Source organism: Bufo gargarizans, chromosome 8 (assembly GCF_014858855.1).
Source record: "Bufo gargarizans isolate SCDJY-AF-19 chromosome 8, ASM1485885v1, whole genome shotgun sequence".
Lineage (NCBI taxonomy): Eukaryota > Metazoa > Chordata > Amphibia > Anura > Bufonidae > Bufo > Bufo gargarizans.
Genome location: NC_058087.1, coordinates 178,628,185 through 178,653,404, shown reverse-complemented (window position 1 = coordinate 178,653,404; position 25,220 = coordinate 178,628,185). Strand labels below are relative to the sequence as shown.

The 25,220-nt window shown below is 48.9% G+C and overlaps 1 protein-coding gene across 5 annotated transcripts in view; it reads right to left on the bottom strand.

The window, feature by feature from the left end:
* LOC122944477 (partner and localizer of BRCA2-like) overlaps positions 1-25,196 on the bottom strand; it is a 52,606-nt gene extending 27,410 nt beyond the window's left edge. For 3 of the 5 annotated variants that reach the window (XM_044302787.1, XM_044302789.1, XM_044302788.1), the window contains exons 1-4: positions 25,135-25,196; positions 11,147-11,200; positions 9,812-9,871; positions 9,548-9,659 (exon numbers count right to left, since the gene is read on the bottom strand). In XM_044302787.1, the coding sequence (XP_044158722.1) occupies positions 9,548-9,659; positions 9,812-9,871; positions 11,147-11,194 (220 nt within the window). In that variant the 5' untranslated portion in view covers positions 11,195-11,200; positions 25,135-25,196. Of the gene's footprint in view, positions 1-9,547; positions 9,660-9,811; positions 9,872-11,146; positions 11,201-11,437; positions 11,475-25,117 lie in introns of all 5 variants that reach the window. The other 2 variants (XM_044302792.1, XM_044302790.1) reach the window with 2 other exon arrangements.
* Positions 25,197-25,220: the final 24 nt, after the last annotated feature.

Genomic DNA, 25,220 nt, shown 5'->3' with positions numbered 1-25,220 from the left:
AGATCCCATGATGGAATCATTTGATTATTGTAGGTCTTAATCTGGAAACGGCTTTAAAAAAACGGTTCTGCTAACGGGAAATCTAGGTAAGCAGAAATAGCCGAAACTTGGACTTTTAAGATACTAGGCCTCAACCCTAAATCAAACCCTTTCTGAAGGAAATCTAGGATGTATGAAATGGTAGATGAGGAACCGTCTGGGTGTTCTGTAGACAACCAGGAACCAAATTTTTTCAAGATTTTCCCGTGAAGGGCCGAAGTAACTGGCTTCCGACTATTTTGTAATGTTGAAATTACTTTTTCAGAAAGACCTTGCCTTTTTAGCATTTCCCTTTCAGGATCCAGGTCGTCAAACTCAAGGTCTTCAGATCTGGGTGCTTCAGAGGGCCCTGAACAAGAAGATCCTGTCTCCTGGGAAGGATTAATCGATCTTCTATGCACATTGCTCTGAAGAGCAAATACCAGCTCCTTTTGGGTCAGGCCCAAGTAATCAATAGCACCTTTGTCGTGCTCTCGCTGATCTTCCTCAATACTGCTGGAATAAGAGGAATTGGTGGGAAGGCATAGGCGAAGTCCATGTCCCAGATTTGTGACATTGCGTCCACTACTAGAGGATTGTCCCTTGGATTTAGACAGTAGAAACAGCTTGTCTGTGTGTTTACTCTGGTTGCAAATAGGTCTATCTGAGGATGACCCCATCTGTGACATAATTCCTGGAACACTTCTTTGTTTAGCATCCACTCTCCAGGATCGACTTTGTTCCTGCTCAGGAAATCTGCCGTAGTGTTTTCCTTGCCCTTTAGATGTAGGGCTGAAATTGATAATACGTTGGACTAGGACACTTGTGATGTTGTCTGAGAATATCCTTAGGAGTTTCCCTTTTATAATATTTTTGACCTGTTCCAGAGTCTTCAGAACCACTGTTAGTTCTTTTAAATTTGAAGATCCCAAGTCCTCTAGAGGTGACCATTCTCCCTGAAAGTATTGATCTGCCACCTGGGCTCCCCAGCCTAACTTGCTGGCATCTGTGGTCACTGTCCCAATTGGATCCAGCTTCCAGGGAATTCCTTTCTGTAGGTTGTTCGGAGCTAGGGATTTTTTATTTTTTTTACCCCCGTGGTAATGGATATCCTTCTGTCTAGGGATTCCTGACTCCTGTCCCAACGAGATAGGAACAATTTCTGTAATGGTCTTGAATGAAAATGGGCCCAGGGAATCATGGGTATGCAGGATGTAATAATGGCCAGAAATCTCATTGCCTCTCTCTGCAATTTCTCTTCTTCTTGAAGTGTTGGAACTTTATCACCAAGGTCTTTGGTTTGGGTATAGGCAGAAAAGGAGATTTTTGTGAAACTCACCTGTAAAATCTTTTTCTCGTCTTTTCCATTGGGGGACACAGACCATGGGGTATAGCTTAGAGGTATTACTAGGAGGGACACTATGCAAAAACGAAGCTCCTCCTCCTCGGGCTATACCCCCAGACACCTCCAGGAGGACTTCAGTCGTTGCAAAAGCAGTAGGAGAAGGAGAACTGAAAAAAACCACAATGGAAACCATCACACCAACTAAACAAAAAAAGCGGGCGGGAGCTGTGTCCCCCAATGGAAAAGACGAGAAAAAGATTTTACAGGTGAGTTTCACAAAAATCTCCTTTTCTCGTACATTCCATTGGGGGACACAGACCAAGGGACGTCCAAAAGCAGTCCATGGGGTGGGAAAAACCAACACCGCCAGGAGAAAAAACGTCCAACCGTTAAACGGGCACCACGGCCTGCAATACCCTGCGCCCGAGGACAGCATCAGCCGAGGCCAGCGAGTGCAACTGATAAAACTTTGTGAACGTATGCAAGGACGACCAAGTGGCAGCCTTACACAACTGGGAGGCGGAGGCGCGATTGCGTCTGGCCCAGGAAGCTCCCACTGCCCTTGTGGAGTGAGCGGTAATCCGCGACGGGGGAACCTGACCACGAGCGCGATAGGCCGCAGCAATAGCGGAACGGATCCACCGCGCCACAGTAACCTTGGAAGCCGCCAGACCCTTACGAGACCCCTCGGGAACCACAAAGAGGGAGTCCGAACGACGAAAGGAGGCGGTGGCCCCCAGATACACTTTCAGGGCCCTGACGACGTCCAGGGAGTGGAGAGCACGTTCCTTGGGGTTCGCCGGAGAAGGACAAAAAGAGGGCAGGACAAGATCCTCGTTAAGGTGGAACGGGGAAACCACCTTGGGCAAAAAAGAAGGAACCGGCCGTAGCACCACCTTATCCTGGTGGAAGACCAGAAAAGGCTCCTGACAGGAAAGCGCGGCCAGCTCCGAAACCCTCCTGATGGAGGTAATGGCCACCAGAAAAACCACCTTCCAGGTGAGGAAGACTAGGGAGACCTCCCTCAGAGGCTCAAAAGGCGCCTCCTGAAGGGCGCGCAGGACCAGGTTAAGATCCCAGGGGGGTAAGGGAGGAACATACGGAGGAACCGAATGCGCCACCCCCTGCAGGAAGGTTCTCACAGGCCCCAAAAAGGCAATAGACCGTTGAAAAAAGACCGCCAAGGCCGAAACCTGACCCTTCAAAGAACTGAGCGACAGCCCCACCTCAACGCCGGACTGTAGAAAGGCCAGCACCACCGGAACAGAGAAACGAAGCGGCGGAAAACCCGACTTCTCACAAAAGGTTAGATAGGCCCTCCAGGTGCGATAATAGATCCGCGAAGAAGCCGGCTTTCGAGCTCTGATCATGGTTCTCACCACTGCATCAGAGAAGCCTCTCTTCCTCAGGATGTAGGTCTCAATAGCCACGCCGTTAAACGCAACTGACGTGAATTCTGGTGGAAGAGCGGTCCCTGAGATAGAAGATCCTCTCTGTCGGGAAGAGGCCACGGAACGTCCGCTAGCATTCGGACGACGTTGGAGAACCAGGCGCGGCGAGGCCAATCCGGAGCGATAAGAATGGTCGGTATCCCCTCCGCCTCGATCTTGCGCAGCACCTTCGGCAACAGAGGAAGTGGAGGGAAGACATAGAGGAGGTCGAATCGCTGCCAAGGAGACACCAGCGCGTCCACTCCGCACGCCCTTGGGTCCCGAGCGCGGGCCAGGAACACCGGCACCTTGTTGTTTAGCCGGGACGCCATTAAATCCACGTCCGGACGGCCCCATCGGCGGCAGATGTCCTCGAACACCTCCGGATGTAGGGACCACTCTCCCGGATCCACCTTGGTGCGGCTCAGAAAATCCGCCGTCCAGTTGTCGACGCCCGGAATGTACACCGCCGACAACACTGGAACATGAGACTCCGCCCATAGGAGGATCCTCGCCACCTCCTGCATCACTGCCCGACTGCGCGTTCCGCCCTGATGATTGACGTAGGCCACAGCCGTGGCATTGTCCGACTGAACACGCACCGGCCGAGCCGCAAGGAGGGAAGTCCAGTGGGAGAGGGAGTTGAAGATCGCCCTTAGTTCCAAAACGTTTATCGGAAGACGGGATTCCTCCGTCGACCAGACCCCCTGAACTGTGAGGTTCCGGAGAACGCCTCCCCAACCGATGAGGCTGGCATCGGTGGTGACTATCGTCCAGGAGAACGGAAGGAAGGACCTCCCTGATGAGAGATTCGGGGAGGCCTGCCACCAGGGGAGAGACAACCGAACGTGCCGGGACAGGCGGACGGGAGCGTCCAGACCCCGAGAGGTCTTGTCCCATAGGGCAAGAATCCACTGTTGTAACGGTCGAGTGTGGAACTGGGCATACGGAATCGCCTCGAAGGAGGCGACCATAAGGCCCAGAACCCGCATGCACTCCCGAATGGTGGGACGAGGAGCTTGTAGAAGGAGCGACACCGCCCTCCGAATCTGAGAGGACTTGGAATCCGGAAGAAACACCCGAGAACTCGAGGTGTCCAAAATCATCCCCAGGAAGGAGAGTCTCTGGGAAGGGTGCAGAGAGGATTTTGGTAGATTGATCAGCCACCCGAACCGTTCTAGAGATTGAACGGTAATTCGGACGCTGTCCTCGGCCTGTGGAAGAGACGGGGCTTTTATCAAGATGTCGTCCAGGTAGGGCAACAACGAGATGCCCCTGGTGCGAAGAAGCGCCATGAGAGGCGCCAAAACCTTGGTGAAAACGCGAGGGGCGGTCGCCAACCCAAAAGGCAGGGCGACGAACTGGTAATGACGACCCCAGATGGCAAAACGCAGAAAGCGATGGTGAGACTTCGCAATCGGGACGTGTAAGTAGGCGTCTTGAATGTCCACAGACGCGAGAAATTCCCCCGGAAGCAGAGAAGCAATAACGGAGCGAAGGGACTCCATGCGAAACTTCCGCACCCTTAGAAACTTGTTCAGAAGCTTCAGATCCAGTATCGGGCGCACCGACCCCTCCTTCTTCGGAACGACGAACAGGTTTGAGTAAAAACCTGTTCCCTGTTCCTCCGGGGGAACGGGAAAAATGACACCCCGGTCCAGAAGAGAGGAGACCGCCAAAAGGAGGTCCGAGGCCCTGGCTGGATCCCCCGGAACGCGAGACGGGAAAAAGCGTTCCGGCGGGCTGGACGCGAACTCCAATTTGTAACCGGACGTCACAATCTCCAGAGCCCAGGCGTCCTGAACGTGAGCCCTCCAGACCTGCTGAAAGGAGAGCAAACGGCCCCCCACCACGAGGGGTGGGGGCACCCCTTCATGCGGAGGGCTGCTTGGGAGCAGGGGGACGGGTTGACTGTGCCCGTGGTCGCCAAGAGGGCTGGGGTTTGAAGAAAGGCTTCTTGCGGGATTCCTGGGATCCCCCAGCCGACGAGGACGAAGACGTCCTGGCCGTGGAGAAGCGACGAAAGGACTGGCCCCGGAACCCTGAAGCCCGAGATCGAAAGGGCCGTTTGGATCTGGGTTGAGGCAGATGAGTACTCTTGCCCCCCGTTGCGGCAGAAATGAATTCGTCCAACTGGGCTCCAAAGAGTCTAGATCCTTCAAAGGGAAGGTTAGCGAGGGAACGCTTGGAAGAAGCATCAGCATCCCACACCTTCAACCAAACCTCTCTACGCTGAATGACCGAGAGGGCCGAAATACGGGCAAATAGGGAACCGATATCCATTGAAGCCTCACAGAGATATTTAGAAGCCTGAGACATTTGGAGAATAAATTCCAAAGTGTCTGCAGGGGCGCCCTGTTCCGTCAGATCCTGGTGGTGGCGCCGCAACCACGCCGTAAGGGCTCTGGCAACCCAAGCCGACGCAAAAGCCGGTCGCAGGGAAGCGCCCGCCAGAGAGAAGATGGACTTGGAAAGTGAATCCAGGCGTCTGTCCACCGCATCCTGCAGGGAGGAACCGTCTAGGACAGGAAGGGCCGTGTTCTTGGCCAACCTGGCCACCGGAGGATCTACCTTAGGGGAAGAAGTCCACTTTTCCACCGAGTCAGAGGGGAAAGGGTAAAGCGTATCCATGCGCTTGGTGGCCGAAAATTTCTGATTGGGTCGGTCCCAAGCCTTTGATATGACCGCTGTGAATTCCTCATGAACGGGGAACACCGCGGATTCGGGCCTTTTGGGCGGAAAGAGGGAGAACTCCCGACTAGTGGAGGGAGTGGAATCTCCGTGGATATTAAAAGTGTCACGGACAGCCTCCACCAATTCGGATACCATGGTGGAAAGCTTAGGCAGGGGTTCCCGCTCCGTGGCCTCGTCCGATCCGGACAATTCCCCTTCGGATTTGCGCTCCCCACGAGAGGGAGAGTCAACCGGGCATGCCTCAAGGCGTGGGGGAGAAGCGGAGTCATCCGATGAGGAATGCTGCCGCTCACGCTGCCTCTTAGACGTCAGACGCCCCCTGTGAGAATCACTGAGAGGAGATGGAGCGGTGGACGCCACTGGAGTAGTAGCTGCCATACGCTCCATGAAGGACATGGCTGCCTTGGCAACTAGGGCCAGATCCGCTGCCGCACTAGACATGGCGGAAGCCCAGGCGGGTACCGCCGGATTCCGCAGGGGCAGAGGGAGGACTGGGCTGAGCAAGAGAAGGAGGCTGATCCTGTCCAGGAGCAGGGCACGAGTCACAGGTGCCAGAGGCAGAAAAAGGCAGAAGGCACACCTTGCATGACCCCAAAAGAGCCTGAGAGGAGGCCTTGGCAGATTTAAGTGTCCCAGGCTTTGGCATGATGGAACCCCACAGTAAAAGATCTCCTACCAGTTGCTGCAAAGATCAGGAGCAGAGCAAGCTGTTCTCCTACCACCCAGGCAACGCTAGCAGAAGTCTCCGGTGTAGAGAGATGAGGAGCTGCACGGCCGTGAGCAAACAGAGTCTCCGGTGTAAGGAGAGTCAGAGCGGCATGCCGAGGCTCCGCCCCCCCCGAACGCGTCATTATGGCGCGAAAAAAGCGTGCGAAACAATCACGCGCGAAAATAAGCGCGCGCGCGAAAATATGTGCGAAAATGAGCGCGTGCGCGAAAATATGTGCGAAAATAAGCGTGGTGCAGCAGGGGTTAACGAGGCCATGGAGGAGCGGCCTGCCGGCGGGCGCTGTGAGAGCGCAGCAGCCAAGGCTCGACGAGAGAAGCGCTGAAGCCCACAGTTTAAGGGGGAAGAGATGCCAGTACTCCAGTGCCAAAATGAAGAAAGTGCCCCCATCAGGATCCTTCTTCAAGCTCACCCAGGTAGCCACAGACAAAACAGACACAGAGGGAGGGGGAGGGACTGGGCAATACTTATCTGCTCAGCATGCTCCCTCGATGTCCAGACCAGCAGGGATGCGCCTCTTCAGACTTCTGACTCCAATCCAGGAGAACAGTGCTCTGGAGGAGGGTAGGCAGCAGGCGTCCCAGCAGCTGGTGGGATGCCAGAGCTGACATGTTGAGCCTGGATCCACTTTTCTTCTGTGGGGGGATGGGAGGTAGCCAGGACACGTCGAAAGACGGTGGCAGACACTCCACGGGGGCCAGGAAAGCGCAATGCTGACCTGCGTCCCCATCTGAAAACAGAAAAAAATAAACAGGAGAAGAGTAAGAGTCACCTCCTTGGACAGACACTAAGCAAAGACTGAAGTCCTCCTGGAGGTGTCTGGGGGTATAGCCCGAAGAGGAGGAGCTTCGTTTTTGCATAGTGTCCCTCCTAGTAATACCTCTAAGCTATACCCCATGGTCTGTGTCCCCCAATGGAATGTACGAGAAAGGACATTTCTTCTACTGAATCTAGAAGGATACCCAAGAATATTTTCCTGGTTTCGAACCGTGGATCTGATTTGTCATAGTTGATAATCCACCCCAATTTTGTTAGCACCTGCAGGATTATCTTTTAAATTTTTTAACGGAAAAAACGAAGTCTTCCCCCCACAGGGATGGCGTCATTGTTTACCGGGATTATTTGTGTTATTGGGGTTGAGAAGGAACCCTCTTCCTCTGCCCCCTTTTGAGTATCTACCAGATTTTCCCTTCCCTCTACTCGTCAAGTATTGGGATTGTCTGTTAGTCTTCCGAAAGGGCTGACTTTTCTTGGGCTTCTCTTGCGGAAATCCCTTTTTCTTGTGAGCAGCTCTTTCCAAAATGGTGTCCAGTACTGGTCCAAATACATAGGAACCGGAGAATGGTATTGCACATAACTTGTTCTTAGAAGCTATGTCGCCCGTCCAGGTCTTCAGCCATAAGGCCCTTCTAGCAGTATTTGTTAGTGTTCCACTTCTCGCTGCAAAACAGAGGCGTCCGCCATGAAAGCTGTAGCCATTTTTAGCAGAGGTAGAGATTCTAGAATTTCTTCTCTTGATGTTTTGGGCTTTAAATGGTTCTCCAATTGATTAAGCCATAATTCCATTGCTCTGGCTACAGACATGGTGGCAATATTAGTATTAATTGTTGCTGATGAAGATTCCCAGACTCTTTTTAGGAGCCCATCAGATTTTCGATCCATGGGATCTTTTAATTGGGACAAGTCTTCAAATGGGATGGTCGTCTTTTTTGCAACTTTAGCTACCTGGACATCTATTTTTGGAACCTCTTCCCATAATTTAGTGTCATCAGGATTAAAGAAGAGACGACTTCTGAATTCCCGAGGAATAGAAAGTTTCTTTTATGCATCTTCCCATTCCTCTAGTATCATCTCGCTCAAATTGGAATCAACCGGAAACAGCTTTTTTTTTACTTTGCCTTTAATCCGCCAAACATCTCGTCCCGAGTTGTTTTAGGTTGCTGAACCTCCTCCACGTCAATGGTTTCCCTTACCGCCGCCAATTGTAGACAGTCTAAATCTTCCAAAGAAAAATAAAAAAATTTCTGGTCTTCAGAAGAAACTGAAGGAATGACTAACTCTTCCTCTTCTAATTCCCCATCAGAATAGTAAGTATTCCCGCCTTGTTCATCTGAATCAGATTCCAGCTGAATTCTAGTTTTTTTATACTGGCAGTATAACAGGTGGAGGAGGAATCAAACTTGAGACTGAAGAATGAACTTCTTCTCTTCTCATAGACCTCGGATCAGAGAGGAAGGACGGCTGTTCCTCCTTCAGAAATTTGGCAATACAATCAGGGAATAATTGATTTTTGTATGATTCCTGTAGATTTTAGTACAGTTCCGTCTGGTATCTATGTCCCAGATCCTTTTCTCCCTAGGAGCAGACAAGAGGGAACTCTCCCTTAGTACTAGGCACACAAGTAAACCAAACAGACCAGGGTATGGGTAATTAACTTACATAACCCTGAGCAGGGGGATCGCCAGCCACCTCAGGCTTGGTAGATATTTGGACCTCCATCTGGAACAGCAGACAAGCTTTACTGCTTGCTGGTTCCTTTATATAGGTCTTACCTTAAGGGTCCTGCCCTCCTGCTGCCGCTGCACTCCTCCTTTCTCAGGGGGACTCAATCCCCTATGGGAGAGTCAACCCCCATTCGAGGCCCAACACCAGGCCTCCAGCATGGAAACGCTGGGAGCCGACATCTTGGATCCTGGCAACACAACATCATTTCCTGTACATGGAGCTGCCCCCGGAAGTGACGTCACCACTCCTGCCCGCGATGCCGAGGAGGAGTGTGCGCTGCCGAGCCCAGAGCCCCCGGAGGGAAAGCGGCATCGGCCCCCAGATACCGCAGCCATGTAGGAAAAAGGTATACTGGGCAATGCTAGGGAACCTCGCATAGAGGTACTAGCGGGGCCTTGAGTAACTGGGAGGAATGGCCGGACACCACCCGAACCAGCTCCAGCCCTAGTAACCATGTGGCTACTTCCAATCCTTTTCCTTTCTTCAACCCTAAAGAGGGTCTCTCTTGCCAACTCCCTGTAGGGACAGGAAGAACACTGGAGAGGGGGGTGGAAAGGGACCTTTTAAGCTCTCTTGCTTCCTGTCCATACAGAGACCTATAAGGACAACCTCACATGTGCTGTCATGGGGGACGTCCTGGAAAACAATGTAAGTCAATGATGACTGGTCCGTTTTTTAGGAACCCATCCGTTTTGATTTCACACAACCGCATCCTAACTGAACGGATGCATCCTGATGTGCAAAATCTCTGCCAGATCTTAATACCGGAATTAACAACGCAAGTGTGAAAGTAGCCTTAGTGCTGCTGGTACTTTTATGACCACTAACCTGCTAATATGAAGACGCTGTCTTGTATGGACAGTTCCTGGCTTAATAACCGGTTCTGCTCTTCTATGGTTTTCTTGACGTGTGTTTTCACCCTCTGGGCTCTCTGGGATCTCTATACAGGAAGACAAAAAAATATATACCTCAATCCCATATACTGAAGGTCAGTGTTTGCTGCATCAAGAGAGCTTATGTCCTTATGGTTGTCCAGAAAAAGGGAAGGAGCGGAAACATCTCATCACTGTCACCCGCCTTTTAGCTGCTTACCTGTAAGCGGTGGACGGTCTTCTTGTATTCTTTCTTCAGTAAGGCGAGCCTTTCCTTCAGCTGTAAAAGAAGATAAAGCGATACCAATACTAATAGTACAAATACAGCTAAGTAGGGAAGACATTGACGGTGTGTAGTTGTATGCATGCGGGTGTGCAGCCGGCACTTCCACGCATCGCCTGGAACATACCGGTGCAGCGGCTTAGCAAATGCTTGGGCCAAATAATTACTATGGAGTCTAAATGAATAACAGTGCATGCATGTGCACCCACGTAACTTCCCCGATTCTGCAGCAAGATTACATGCCCTCTATGTCGAGGCTGAAGGGAGCGGTCACATGAACTCCCCCCCTTCCTGCCACAAGTATGCATTATCTTGCCGCTATATAGGCGTTAAATGCCGGACTTTTGGGGTAGCTTAAATGGATGGATGGTGGGGTATGTACTCTGCATTCTATTCACTATCAGAAATGTCTGGAATATTCCTTTAATGGGAGGAGATGCATCCACAATCTTCCATGGTCAAGAAATCTGCATGCGTTAAATGCACTGCAAAAGGTCAAATTCCGTGAAAATTCTGCACCCTTTTTTATTTTCTGACCTGTCAATTACAGACGGGACAGATCCCTTTAAGGGCATATAATCACACGCGTTGACTACCCCTTCATCTGAATGAGGCTTGCAGAATCCACGTGCATGCTGCAGATGATCTTTAAAGAGTAGCTGTCATTTTGGAAAAAAATAAAAACTTCTGACACGCCAGAGTGACATGTAAAAGTTTGGACCTTTCTGGGTTCAGATTCTAAGACCTACACTGATGGCTGAAATGAGCAGGCAGAAGCACTCAAGACCACAACAGAAAGTCTATGAGCCTGTCTTCAGCCGGCGAGGAAAGACAGACCTCAGCCGGGTGCTTCTGCTTCCTTGTTTTAGTTATTGGTGGGCGTCTCAGTACCCGGACCCTCACCGAGAAATTAAATGGGTTCCTCCTGAAACCAGACAACACTTGGGATCTGCTTGCAATAAAAATTGGATGATTACTTCCCTGGCAGATCCTGCATCGCAGCTCTGGTTCTCTTACCCGGACTCTATGTTACCTGGCTGCAGCGGTGACATCATGTGACCACTGCAGCCAATTACTAGCTAGAGAAGAGCCCAGCGATTGGCTGCAGTGGTCACACATTTTCGATGTGACAGCTGGTTAAACACAGCCTAACCGGGAGAACGAGCGATGCAGGATCTGCCAGGGAAGTAATGGTCAGTTCTTTATTGCAGGCAGATCCCGTGTCCTCTGGTTTCGTTTCCCTTTAATGCAGACATCACACAAGGTGCGTACCTTTGTCTTTTCTTCTAAAGTGAGAGGTTTCTCTGGCGCGTTCTCCATGTCCTGCTGGAAGAACAGAACAAGAGGAGATCAGAAACCTGACATATATAAAATGGGGTAGATGTTAGTATGGACACACAGCTAACCACAGAGCATCCTGGTCCCACGTGATTCTAATAAAGCCGTTATGACTGTGGGTATCAATCTTTTCCATTTATCTAATACGGTGAGGGGGTTGGCACTGGCCTTCGCTTGTACTAAGTGTGAGTAGATGTGAAAATCAGGGGTTTGAGCAGCTCTCACCTGCCAAGGATTCCACTGATATAGCGCGGACCGGCTCCTTCACCCGAAATAGGAGAAATATAGATATGAAGAAAAAAGAATTGGTTGGTCCAGCTTGTATTCGTGGTAATCCAAAGCTTTATTCAATATTCAGTAAAATCCAGGTACAGGAATGCAGGTCTACATGTTTCAGGCACAATAAAATCCTAGCCCTTACTCAGTGTGAGTAGATTACCGATACTAGTCCTCTGGGACCCTGGGTTTTGACCACTCCTATGAGTGGGTATTTAGAAATCGTGGAGCTAGTGTTCTGAAATGTACTCCGTATAGCAGATCTAAGTTGTAAGTAAGAGAAGAAGTGGGTTCTGACCCTTGCCAGTTGCCATATGTCCGCTCCCATAACCACTCGCATCTGCGGTGGCGAGTGGTTAACCCACAGAGGTATGTCAGAAACCCCCTCCGTAAATTGGGACAGCGACTTATTCTCCTTCCAGAGAATTTGTGCAAAGGCAATAGTGCAAAGGCAATAGTAATTTCTGGAATTTGGGGGGAATCTCCAAGACTGACCATAGAGTATGGCAGTTTAGGTAATGTTTTAAAAAGTACTCCGAGGTGGGCAGATCCTCAGATGTATACAGCAGTGCTCCAGACTAAAAAAAATACCTAGTAGCCATTGGCTCCTGAACTGAAAAATTTAGGAGCCAAATCAAATTTTTAGTCGCCAAATCGAAACAGAATCAAAATTTTGGTATCGTGACAACGCTACGCCGATCAGATCGGCATAGGGTTGTTTTGATACTAAAATTTTGATTCTCTTTCGTCACCATAAAAAAGTATTGCGATACTCAATACCGCGCAAAAAAAAAAAAAAAAAACACCAAAAAAAGCCGCGTGCATTTCGCATTTTATGAAACATTCGGCCCATAATAGAACAGTCCTATCCTATTTTTTGGGGTGACAAGGTTACTAAAAAATGGTGAATGCTCACCGCATAGGAGACATTTTTTTATAATTTAATAGTTTGGACAGCGCTATGTAATATGTTTATTTATTTATTGTTTATATATTTTTCATGTAAAATTGGGAAAGGGGGGATTTAAACTTAATATTTTAGGGCACTTTCACACTAGTGTTTTTCTTTTCCGGCATAGAGTTCTGTCACAGGGGCTCAATATCGGAAAAGAACTGTTCAGGCATATCCCCATGCATTCTGAATAGAGAGTAATCCGTTCAGGATGCATCAGGACGTCTTCAGTTCAGTCATTTTGACTGATCAGGCAAAAGATAAAACCGCAGCATGCTACGGTTTTATCTCAGACGAAAAAAACTGAAGATTTGCCTGAATGCCGGATCCAGCATTTTTTCCCATAGGAATGTATTAGTGCCGGATCTGGCATTCAAAATACCGGAATGCACCCGCACTAAATCCGGACCCATTCACTTCTATGGGGCTGTGCACATGAGGGGTGATTTTCACACATCACTTGTGCGTTGCGTGAAAATCGCAGCATGCTCTATGTTATGCGTTTTTCACGCAACGCAGGCCCCATAGAAGTGAATTGGGCTAGTGCGGATGCAGTGCGATTTTCACTCATGGTTGCTAGGATGAAAGTCTATTCACTGTATTATTTTTCCTTATAACATGGTTATAAGGGAAAATAATAGCATTCTTTAATACAGAATGCATAGTAGAAGGTCAATATAATAAACATTGGTGGCGCAGTGCGCCCCCCAACACCCCAGTATGATAAACATTGGTGGCGCAGTGTGCCTTCCTAATATAATAAACATTGGTGGCGCAGTGTGCCTTCCTAATATAATAAACATTGGTGGCGCAGTGTGCCCCCCTCAATATAATAAACTAGGGGTGCACCGAAATTTCGGCGGCCGAAAGTATCGGCCGAGAATGCACCTAATCTGTTTCTGCCGATATTTTTACATATCGGCCGGAAATAGCGGGGAGGAGCTGGGGGCCGGTGCGTTCACTGTGCTCCGGCCCCCAGCTCCAGTAGTTATAAAATGTTGTACAATTAAAGGGTTTCTACCACTTAGGTGTCACATATTTGGCTGTCAGACACTAGCGATCCGCTAGTGTCTGCTCTGGCCAACCATCCTAATATAATTGCTTTTGGGGCGGTGGTTTGGCTAAAAAAACTACTTTTATTAATATGCTAATGAGCCTCTAGGTGCTATGGGGGCGTCATTAGCACCTAGAGGCTCCGTCTACCTTCAGAAACGGCCGCCGCCGAGCGCGTCCCTCCAGCCCGCCCATCTCCTCCTGAATGCGATCCTCGTATGTATTCTGCGCATGCGCAGTGAATGTCTGATCGCTTCCTTGCTCAGACATCTCCACTGCGCCTGCGCGATGACGCCATAGTGCTCCGAGGACAGGCGCAGTGGAGATGTCTGAGCAGGGAAGCTGTCAGACATTTACTGCGCATGCGCAGAATACATACGAGGATCGCATTCAGGAGGAGATGGGCGGGCTGGAGGGACGCGCTGGGGGCGGCAGTTTCTAAAGGTAGACGGAGCCTCTAGGTGCTAATGACGCCCCCATAGCACCTAGAGGCTCATTAGCATATTAATAAAAGTAGTTTTTTTAGCCAAACCACCGCCCCAAAAGCAATTGTATTAGAATGGTTGGCCAGAGCAGACACTAGCGGATCGCTAGTGTCTGACAGCCAAATATGTGACGCCTAAGTGGTAGAAACCCTTTAATAAGCATTCTATTCATTTGGCCCCCCTCTGCAGTATTACATTCAATACAGCCACATCCTACTCACAGGGCTGTGCTGGCCGGCCGGGCAGACGAGCGGTAGCGTCACGACTGACGTCACATGCCTGCGCCGCCTCCTTCATTCAGAAAGTAGGCCGGGCACATGACGTCAGTTGTGACGCTGCAGCTCCTCTGCCCGGCCGGCCAGCATTAAGATGACAGCCCTGTGAGTATGATGTGGCTGTATTGAATGTAATACTGCAGAGGGGGCCTCATGAATAGAATGCTTATTAATTGTACAACATTTTATAACTACTGGAGCTGGGGGCCGGAGCACAGTGAACGCACCGGCCCCCAGCTCCTCCTCCCAGTCCCTCCCCGCTATTTTGAAATATTTTCAATTAATCTATTAATTGTACAATGGGGGCTGTGGATGGCACTGTTATGGGGTGGGGGTCTGTGGATGGCACTGTTATGGGGTGGGTGGGGGTCTGTGGATGGCACTGTTATGGGGTGGGTGGGGGTCTGTGGATGGCACTGTTATGAGGTGGGGGGGGGGTCTGTGGATGGCACTGTTATGAGGTGGGGGGGGGGGTCTGTGGATGGCACTGTTATGAGGTGGGGGGGGGGTCTGTGGATGGCACTGTTATGAGGTGGGGGGGGGGGGTCTGTGGATGGCACTGTTATGAGGTGGGGGGGTCTGTGGATGGCACTGTTATGGGGTGGGTGGGGGTCTGTGGATGGCACTGTTATGAGGTAGGGGGGTCTGTGGATGGCACTGTTATGGGGTGGGGGGTCTTTTAAAAGTATTTGGGCAAAAAGCCATTTTCGGTTTCGGTTTCGGTCAAGGGGTATCCTGAATTTTCGGTTTCGGTTTCGGACCAGAATTTTCATTTCGGTGCACCCCTATAATAAACATTGGTGGCGCAGTGCGCACCCCCCCAACACCCTAGTATAGTAAACATTGGTGGCGCAGTGTGCCCCCCTCAATATAATAAACATTGGTGGCGCAGTGCGCACCCCCCCCAACACCCTAGTATAGTAGACATTGGTGGCGCAGTGTGCCCCCCTCAATATAATAAACATTACCCCCCCAACACCCCAGTATAATAAACATTGGGGGGCGCAGTGTGCCCCCCCTCAATATAATAAACATTGGTGGCGCAGTGTGCCCTCCCCCCCCCCTCAATATAATGAACATTGGTGGCGCAGTGGGGAGTGCCAATGAGGGTTAAAAAAAAAAAATTAACTCACCTCCTCCAATTGATCATCTCCTATTCTTTCTTCAGGACCTGTCAAAGGACCTGTGGTGACATCACTGTGCTCATCACATGATACATCACATGATTCATCACCATGGTAATGGACCATGTGATGAGCTCAGTGACATCACCACAGGTCCTGAAGACAGAACAGGAGACCGACAGCTACGCGATCAACTGGAGGAGGTGAGTTAATTTTTTTAAAGTAATTTTTTAACCCTCATTGGCACTTCCCACTGAGCCACCAATGTTTCTTATACTGGGGTGTTGGGGGGGGGGGGCACACTGTGCCACCAATGTTTCTTATACTGGGGTGTTGGGGGGGGGCACACTGTGCCACCAATGTTTCTTATACTGGGGTGTTGGGAGGGGGCACACTGCCACCAATGTTTCTTATACTGGGGTGTTGGGAGGGGGCACACTGCCACCAATGTTTCTTATACTGGGGTGTTGGGGGGCACACTGTGCCACCAATGTTTCTTATACTGGGGTGTTGGGGGGGCACACTGCCACCAATGTTTCTTATACTGGGGTGTTGGGGGGGCACACTGTTCCACCAATGTTTCTTATACTGGGGTGTTGGGGGGGCACACTGTGCCACCAATGTTTCTTATACTGGGGTGTTGGGGGGGCACACTGTGCCACCAATGTTTCTTATACTGCGGTGTTGGGGGGGCACACTATGCCACCAATGTTTCTTATACTGGGGTGTTGGGGGGGGGGGGGTGCACACTGTACAGGGAGTCTAAGAAAGAATCGAATGAGTCACTAAGTCGGATCTTTAGTTCTTTTCACCTGTGACTCATTCGATTCTTTCTCCCTGTACTTGTCAGTGACTCAGAGCTGCTAGTGCTCGCCTTGCCTTGCCTCAGCTCTGATTGGTTGGTGGGCGGGGATGGGAGGGGCTGGCAGAAGCAGCTTCCACTCTAGGATCAGATTACACTGCTCCCGAGTCCCTCCCCTCCCTGCTGCCAGCGTCTCTGTGTGCTGTGACCGAGCTGACTGAGACTGAGGAGAACATCGGCGGCGGCAGAGAACTATCAGCTCCTGTGCCCGCCGCTGTTCAGCTGCAGAGCTGCCGCGGAGGGTCTAGTCGCAAATGGCGACAAGACTAAAAAGTCTTGTCGCCATTTGTAAATTCTTAGTCGCATTGGCGACCATTTTGGTCGCCATCTGGAGCCCTGTACAGGCATTAACGAGTCGCAGCTGGCCCGCTAGGTAATAAATATAATATTCCGGTAGCGCCATACCTCCCTCTGTCTTAGGACGTTTAGCGTATCTAAGCTAAGTTTAGCTCGGGATCTGCCCCAAATAAAGGCTCTGGTCAGGGAATCTATTTCTTTAAAGTAATCACTGAAGGTATATTGGCAATTGATCCTTGCTAATGTATATAATGCATCACTGAGGGCAAGGAACTAAAACTTAACTTTTATTTATAATCACAATAAAATAAAATTACAACTTGGATAAAGCATCCTAATTGGTGCGTAGAAAGCTATCAACGGTAAACGAAGGGCGGTAAAAGGCTGAGAAACTGGGATACAGGGAATAACTATCCCTAAACTTTCCCTCCACAGCTGCTCAGCCCAGAGATACACCTTGATGGTAGGTGTACTCTGTCCGCGGACCTAGGACTGAACTGGACTTAAAAAGACCCTATTACAAGATGCATCCCAATTTCACAGGTCCCAACGCGTTTCCTCCTCCTAATGCAACAGAGGGTTCATCAGGGGACAATACTTAAATTGGTCAATACAGAAAGAGTGTGTGGCCTCTTAATGGACTATCAGCGCATTTATATAGGGGCAAAGCGCACAAAAATGGAACCAGTGATACACACATGTACTCCTAAGATACAGAGTTTATGGCAAAACAATTCGGCAGAGTTGTAACCAGCAGATAGATACAACATAAGTCACAGTCCCTTAGCATTCATACTATGCAACAGTGCAATAACTGATATTATATGCACCATATATTCATGAAATGCTGAGTTTGAAACAGAGGGGTTATAAGCAAACCGATCAATGAGACCATGATCACAGTTGCTTGACAGTCATACGGTGACACAATGCATGGGCTGATATTACCTGCACCACTGCGTCCTGTGTTGTTTCCATTAGATACTAAGTGGGATCATACATACCAAGATACTTTATCAAAGTTGTCATTTTTTTTTATTGTGATTATAAATAAAAGTTACGTTTTAGGTCCTTGCCCTCAGTGATACAATCTATTTCTTTAAACACCGATTTGAGTACATGTACCTCTGCGTGCTGAAGCGTATAAAAGACCTTGGGGAATATAATGATTTTAATTAGGGTAATGCATCCTGCCACCGAAATAGGCAGTGTCTTCGAACTTTGAAACTTACTCCGTATGTGGTTAGTTAAGGGGAGAATGTTAAGCGACAGGGCCCGAGAATGTCTTTTAGTGATAGTCACTCCCAGATCCTGGAAAGGGTCTACCATCTTTAGCCGCTCAATATGGCAAGGTCCTGTCCGTTCTGCCCTACCCTAAGGCATGTAGACTGATTTTTCCCAGTTGATTCTGAGGCTCGAGAACTCCTCAAATTTATTTATCAAGCCACTGCATTGTGAAGGGATGTATCAGGTGAGTACAAATATAGGATCATATCATCCGCATATAGTCCTGTACGAAGCTCTCTTTCTCCTATGGTCACTCCATTTATGTTGTCACCACTCCTCACCCTAATTGCCAGTGTCTCAAACGCCAAGGCAAACAGGAGCGGCGACAAGGGGCAGCCCTGCCTCGTTCCTCTATGTAGGGGGAAACTTTCTGATAATTCCCCATTTATCAGTAGTCTGCTATACAGGATAGTGATCCATCTGAGGAACTGTGGACCAGATCCAAAACCCCGCAGACAACCAATTAGATAAGCCCATTCTATGGAGTCAAATGCTTTGGCGGCGTCTAATGAGGCCAGGGCCAAATCCGCATTCAGGGAATAACCCACTGGTGTACCCACCTGAACCCGTCTGATATTCTCAGTCGTGGACTTCCCTGGCATAAATCCCATCTGGTCTTGGTGAACCAGTGACAGAATTACCCGATTAAGGCGAGTGGCCAAGATTCTGGTTCGAATTTTGTAATCCACATTTAGCAGTGCTATGGGTCTATATGAACTACATTCTAGGGGTTCTTTATCAGGTTTAAGTAAAAGTATCATAGTGGCCTCCATAAAACAGTCGGGCAGGCGCCCCGTCTCCAGGGCCGAGTGGAAGGTGGATAACAATTGAGGGGCTAACACCTCTGCATACTTGGCATATACTACTTCTTTGGGGAACCCGTCTGGGCCAGGAGATTTCCCATTATTAAGATCTGAAATGGCCTGTATTATTTCCTCCAGGGAAATTGGTTGGTCCAATTGGGTACTTTGTGATATAGTAAGTTTAGGGAGGGATATACTTTCAAAATATGTTGCTGTCTCTGTTTCAGATGCCGTTATACTGGATCTATATAGGTCTTGGTAAAAATGTGTGAGAGTACGAATAATTGCTTTCCGTGTGCAGAGTTCTTGTCCTGCGGCGTTCCTGAATGCTAATATTGCTGAAGAGGGCGAGTCGTGTCAAATTAGCTGAGCTAGTAGTTTAGCTGACTGATTGCTCTAACACTGTCAGTTTCCTATCTGCTTTGTCCTTGACAATTGCTACGTATTGTCTGCCCGTCTGGAGCCAAACAGTCCTGCTGGCATCAGTCGGATGACGTATATATTGCAGCTCCAGGGTGGTACACTGTGATTCCAGCTCCGAGCGTTTATTTTATGATATAGGAAATGCTGGAATGTAGGGACCCAGAAAGAAAAGCCTTCAAGGTGTCCCCCAAAAGTCAATGAATCCTTACGGCTAGAACCATGGCCGCCTCCAAAGAATCGTGATTTTCATGAAACGCAAGGGGCGTCTTTTAGTTTCTCAGACAGCCCCTGACAGAACTGACTACGGAGAGAGACCCGGTTTGGGTCATCATAAATCAGGCCCAGGGCTCTTAAAACTTTGTCCACCGATCGGAGGGACTACAAACCGATCGGCAGAGAAAATGCCCAGGACTGAGCATCACCTTCTAGCAGAGAAATTATAATCCACACTCTTTTTCGTCACCAGATGAAATCAGATGCAGAAGTAAATATAATTTACAAGACTCCCTGAACCGAACAAAGTTATCACTTCCCCCAGAAAAACCTATCCGGGAGAGCGACCTTTGGTTCAAGGCTGAACTGGTTCCCACCAGCGGCACCAGACATCTCTGACACAGTGCAACTAAATTACGGAGGTCTGCTACCTCCCAAGATAATTCCTGCATGCGATCAACCAGAGTATCAACAGCTTCCATTTTGCACAGAGCAAGGGGAAAAAAAATGACGGTATGGGCGGTTTATAATGTCACGGAAGGTGAGGGAAGGGAATCAAATCAAACACAACAAAATTAAACAAAACAGCGGGCAAGGCCCCACAGCTAGGGAAAAGGGAAAGGTCACCTCCTAACAATCCCTGAGCCTTTCTCTGACTGCGACCAACATGAACAAATCTCGATGGTAGAAGTGTTCATGCACTCGAACCTAGCCCTGCTGCAACTGACACAAACCCTCAGCTAGGGAGCAGGCGAAAAGACAACCGGTTTCTTGCATAAGATGAAGGAACCAGTGTCTACCTAAGGCCTAGCCAGTAGAAACAACAGAAGGAGGACTTAACTGAAGACGAACTGGGAGCAGGCGATCCACCAAACACCAGCAGAGATCTCCCGGAGAAACTATAAACCGCAAGGGCTATAGTGAGAGGCAGGTATAAATAGCATCACTAACTAATGAGCAGAAACTGTGAGGGGGTGGGATTCTGCCCAAAGCCACAACAAAGCAATCTCTCAGATTGATTCACGTGCAGCAAGTCTGACAGATCTTCTCAGATCACTCACAGGGCAGGGCGTGACACTAACGTTATGCTTCGGCAAATGTAAAGTTAAGTCTGGAATAGTGTCTCAAACCAGACTAAAGCCAGTGAAACCAGGATGCCTCTGCCTACGGCGATAATTGGCAGAAGCATGCAGGCTGCGGCTACAGTAATAGTATAACCATTTAAACGCAAGTATTGGGGCCCTATATCAGTAGTTAGGAATTATCAAGAAGCTGCAGTTAGATGTATCTAACACTTATCGATTAAGCCAAACCAGCCTGATAACGGCGCCCAATCCCTAGAAAAGGTCGACAGCCTCAGCGTCTTGGAGATCTTCTTCGTAAGGCCAGCCATTCAGAGACTTCTCCAGGCGAGGTAAAGAAGACCGCTCTGTCGCCGTCCACCACTCTGAGATTTGCAGGGTAGCCCATGGAGTAAGGCTGAGTTCACACGGGCGAGATTTCCGCGCGGGTGCAATGCGGTAGGTGAACGTATTGCACCCGCACTGAATCCGGCACCATTCATTTCTATGGGGCTGTGCACATGAGCGATTTTTTTCACGCATCACTTCTGCAATGCTTTAAAATCGCAGCATGCTCTATATTCTGCGTTTGTAACGCAGGACAGGCCCCATAGAAATGAATGGGGCTGAGTGAAAATCGCAAGCATCCGCAAGCAAGTGCGGATGCGGTGCGATTTTCACTCATGGTTGCTAGGTGACAGTCTATTCACTGTATTATTTTCCCTTATAACATGGTTATAAGGGAAAATAATAGCATTCTGAATACAGAATGCTTAGTACAAGGTCAATTGAGGGTTAAGAAAAATAAAAGAAATTAACTCACCTTGTCCTCTTCATCGCGCAGTTCCCGGTCTCTTCTGATGAGCTGTCGGCTAAAGGACCTTTGGTGACGTCAGATCACATGCTCCAATCACATGGTACATCACTGTGGTGATGTACCATGTGATTGGAGCATGTGATCTGACGTCACCAAAGGTCCTTTAGCCGACAGCTCATCAGAAGAGACCGGGAACTGCGCAATGAAGAGGACAAGGTGAGTTAATTTCTTTTATTTTTTTTAACCCTCAATTGACCTTGTACTAAGCATTCTGTATTCAGAATGCTATTATTTTCCCTTATAACCATGTTATAAGGGAAAATAATACAATCTACACTACAACTAACCCAAACCTGAACTTCTGTGAAGAAGTTCGGGTCTGGGTACCACAGTCGGTTTTTTATCACGCGAGTGCAAAACACATTGCACCCGCGTGATAAAAACTGAACATCGGAACGCAATCGCAGTCAAAACTGACTGCAATTGCGTACCTAATCGCGCGGGTTTGCCGCAATACACCGGGACGCATCCGGACCTAATCCGGACACGCCCGTGTGAACCCAGCCTAAGGGATGTTGGCTTCTCTCAGGCGTCTCTTGACATCCATAAAAGTGGCACGTTGTTTCTGCAATTCCATGGAGAAATCCGGAAAAATGGAGACCCTGGCATTGTCATATTAAATTTCTTGCCGTCTTTCTTGCCAACATGGGGCCCCCAGTGGGGTTTGGTGGAACTCTGTGAGCCCTTTCTACCGCATATGCCGGGAAAAGTTATTTTATCCATTTTTCTATAAATTCATCCGGTGTGCGGCCCTCTGCTCTTTCAGGTAAGCAGATGATTCTGATGTTGTTTCTGCGGAGCCTATTTTCTAGGTCATCTGCTTTCTGCTTCCAGAGCTCTGCTTTGGCATTAAGATCAGATATGGATCTAGGAACAGTGGCGGTGGTATCTTCTATGCGTGATCTACGCTCTTCAGTGTGTTGAACTCTTTCTCGCAGGTTATGTAGGTCTTGACGCAGTAGTCCCAGATCAATCTTGACTTCATCCAGTTTTCCTGTGAGAGATGTCTTGCATGCAGTAATAACTTCCAGGACTTGGGCTGATACTTTTGAAGGCTACATGCACACGACCGTATGTATTTTGAGGTCCGCAAAACAAAACGGATGACGTTCCGTATGGCATCCGTTTTTTTTGCGGACCCATTGTAATAATGCCTATCCTTGTCCGCAAACTAGAAAAAAATAGGACATGCACTATTATTTTTTGCGGGGCAACGGAACAAACATACTGATGCGGACAGCACACGGTGTGCTGTCCGCGTTTTTTGCAGACCCATTGAAATAAGTGGGTCTGCATCCTATCTGCAAAAAAACCCAGAACGGACACGGAAACAGGGGTGACTGCGTACCTTCCTCTGGTTGTCTAGCGAATTCTCGTAATTTTTCAGCGCCACTTTGCTTTTTTTTGGCGGCCCCATTGTTATATCAGGACAGTAGCCGGTATGTAATAAGTGAGGCTGATTCCAGAGTTCTGAGAGACACAATGCATTTTCTCTTATAGTAAAACTGCTAGTGAGGTCAGAGGATATTATCCTGGATGTATAGTTGTTGAGATACCAAATTTTTGATTCGATTTCAATAACATAAAAAAGTATTGCGATACTCGATACTACGCAAAAAAATAAAAATAAAATTGCGCTGTTTTGATTTTTTCTGTTACGGTGTTCACCGCATAGATTTTTTTTTATATTTTAATAGTTTGGACTTTTCAGACGTGGCGATATGTTTATTTATTTACTGTTTATATATTTTATATGTGAAATTGGGAAAGGGGGTGATTTATATTTGTTTTTTTTACAGTTTATTTACTAACTATTTCCCCCTTAGGGGCTAGAACCTGGGATCTTTTGATCCCTTGTCCTATTCACACTAATAGAGCTCTATCAGGCTGAATAGGATCTCACACTGTCCCTGTCGCCCTGTGCACACAGCAGCAGGGAGCCGACTATGGCAGCCAGGGCTTCAGTAGCATCCTGGCTGCCATGGTAAAAGATCGGAGCCCCGCGATTACACTGCTGGGGCTCCGATCAGAAGCTGCCACTGCCACCAATGAGGGGGAGGGGAGGGGACCCTGTGGCCACCAATGATTTTAATACTGGGGGGGTTGAGGGGGGCGGGCGCACTGCGCCACCAATGATAGTTAACCCTTAATACAGAAGGCGGGTACTGGCAGCAGATCAGCGGCAGTTAACCCCTCCTGTATTAAAAGTTAAAGGCGACCTTTCATGAGCAGGCTACATAGAGCGGCGCCCAGGGATGTCCCTGCACTTACGTTTATTCCTGGGCGTTCCTTCTCCCTGCTGTAGCGCTGTCCAATCACAGAGCAGAACGTCACAGCCAGGGAGAAGGAACATACGGAGCAGGAGACTGAAATGGGGGCACAGCGGGCGAACGGAGAGGCGCCCAGGAATAATAGTAAGTGCAGGGAGATCCCTGGGCGCCGCACTATGTAGCCTGGTAACTTAACAAAGTCCGGACCCATTTAAAGTCCTGCTATCATTGGTGGCGCAGTGCGCCCGCCCCTCTCTCCTCATTGGTGGCAGTAGTAAAATGTCCCCTTGATATCTGTGGAAAATCTGTCCGTGTCTCATTCCTAAAGATATCCGTCAAGAGTCCGTGTTTGGTCCCCGTGTCCGTTTTTTTGCTCTCCATGTGTCATCCGTATTCCACGGACACTGCTAGGCTGAAAATTTATTTCCACAGCCTCTCCTATCAATGGTCCGTGAAGAATCACTGACAGAACACGGATGGCATCCGTGATATTGTGTCACCTATAGGCTTCAATGGTCGTGTTTGGTCCGCATCACTGACGTGTGAACAAATACTTTAGAATCAACAGGTACGTCTTCTCCTCCGTGGAAAAAGTGGAGAACGGAAATGTAAATAAGGCCTTACAGTCCGTGGTTTTCAGGGATCATTGCAAGGATATGCCCTGGAAAGAGCAGCGTTCATGGAATACGGATGACGCATAGAGAGCATAAAATGAACACGCGGACCAAATACGGATCCTTCACGGATAAATCACTGACTGTGTCATCACCGATTAGTGAAGGAGGCGTCACTTACGCTGGGTTCACATCACGTTTTTCCCATCCTTATAACGTATACGTTAAACGGATGCCTCAAAATGATGCAATACAGTGTCATCCGTTCACCATAGAGTTCCATTGTAAGGCCCCTTTCACACGAGAGAGTTTTCCACGCGCGACGTGAACGCATAGCACCCGCACTGAATCCTGACCCATTCATTGTAATGGGTCTGTGTACATGAGCGTTTTTTTCTCACGCATCAGTTCTGCGTTGCGTGAAAAACGCACCATGTTCTATATTCTGTGTTTTTCACGCAGCCCCGGCCCCATAGAAGTGAATGGAGCTTCAGTGAAAAACAAGACCATGGTGTGCTGCGGTTTTGTTTGTTTTTTTAACATATACGTCAAACGGAGGCATAAAACGTGACGCGGACCCAGCCTTACCCAGTCGGTGATAACAGGTTGCATTTCATGGACTTAAAGGGGATTAATAAGGATTCGACAACTATTTGTAACAGTCATATTAAAAACTCTGCTGGCGCCGATTAAAAAACGTCTCCCTTGGCGGCCATGGCGGCAAGCACACAAAGCGTCTGTTGTCTTACTTGGCGTCACATGACCGCTTCGCCCAATCAATCTAGCGCCGATTGCACGTGCAAACCTAGGTCACCTGACGTCCCATTGGCTAAGGCCTCACCTGCAGACATGGCGGCGAGGGATACATTTATAATTATTAAAGCTGGACGTCTACGCATTAAGGGGACAAAAATAATTTCTCAATTTTCCCAGAAAACTCCTTAAAAGTTTTTTTTTCCCCTTTTTTTTTTTTTTTTTGACTGACTAGGACACAGGAGCCCCTCCAGAATCACCCTATGGCGCCCCCATATACCGTCTCCCTGGACGTACACACGCGGCGGCCGCTGCTGTCACCTCCTCCGTTCTCCTCAGCCCGCAAGGCGGGGGGTCACATGACCGCGTCACGTGACCAACCC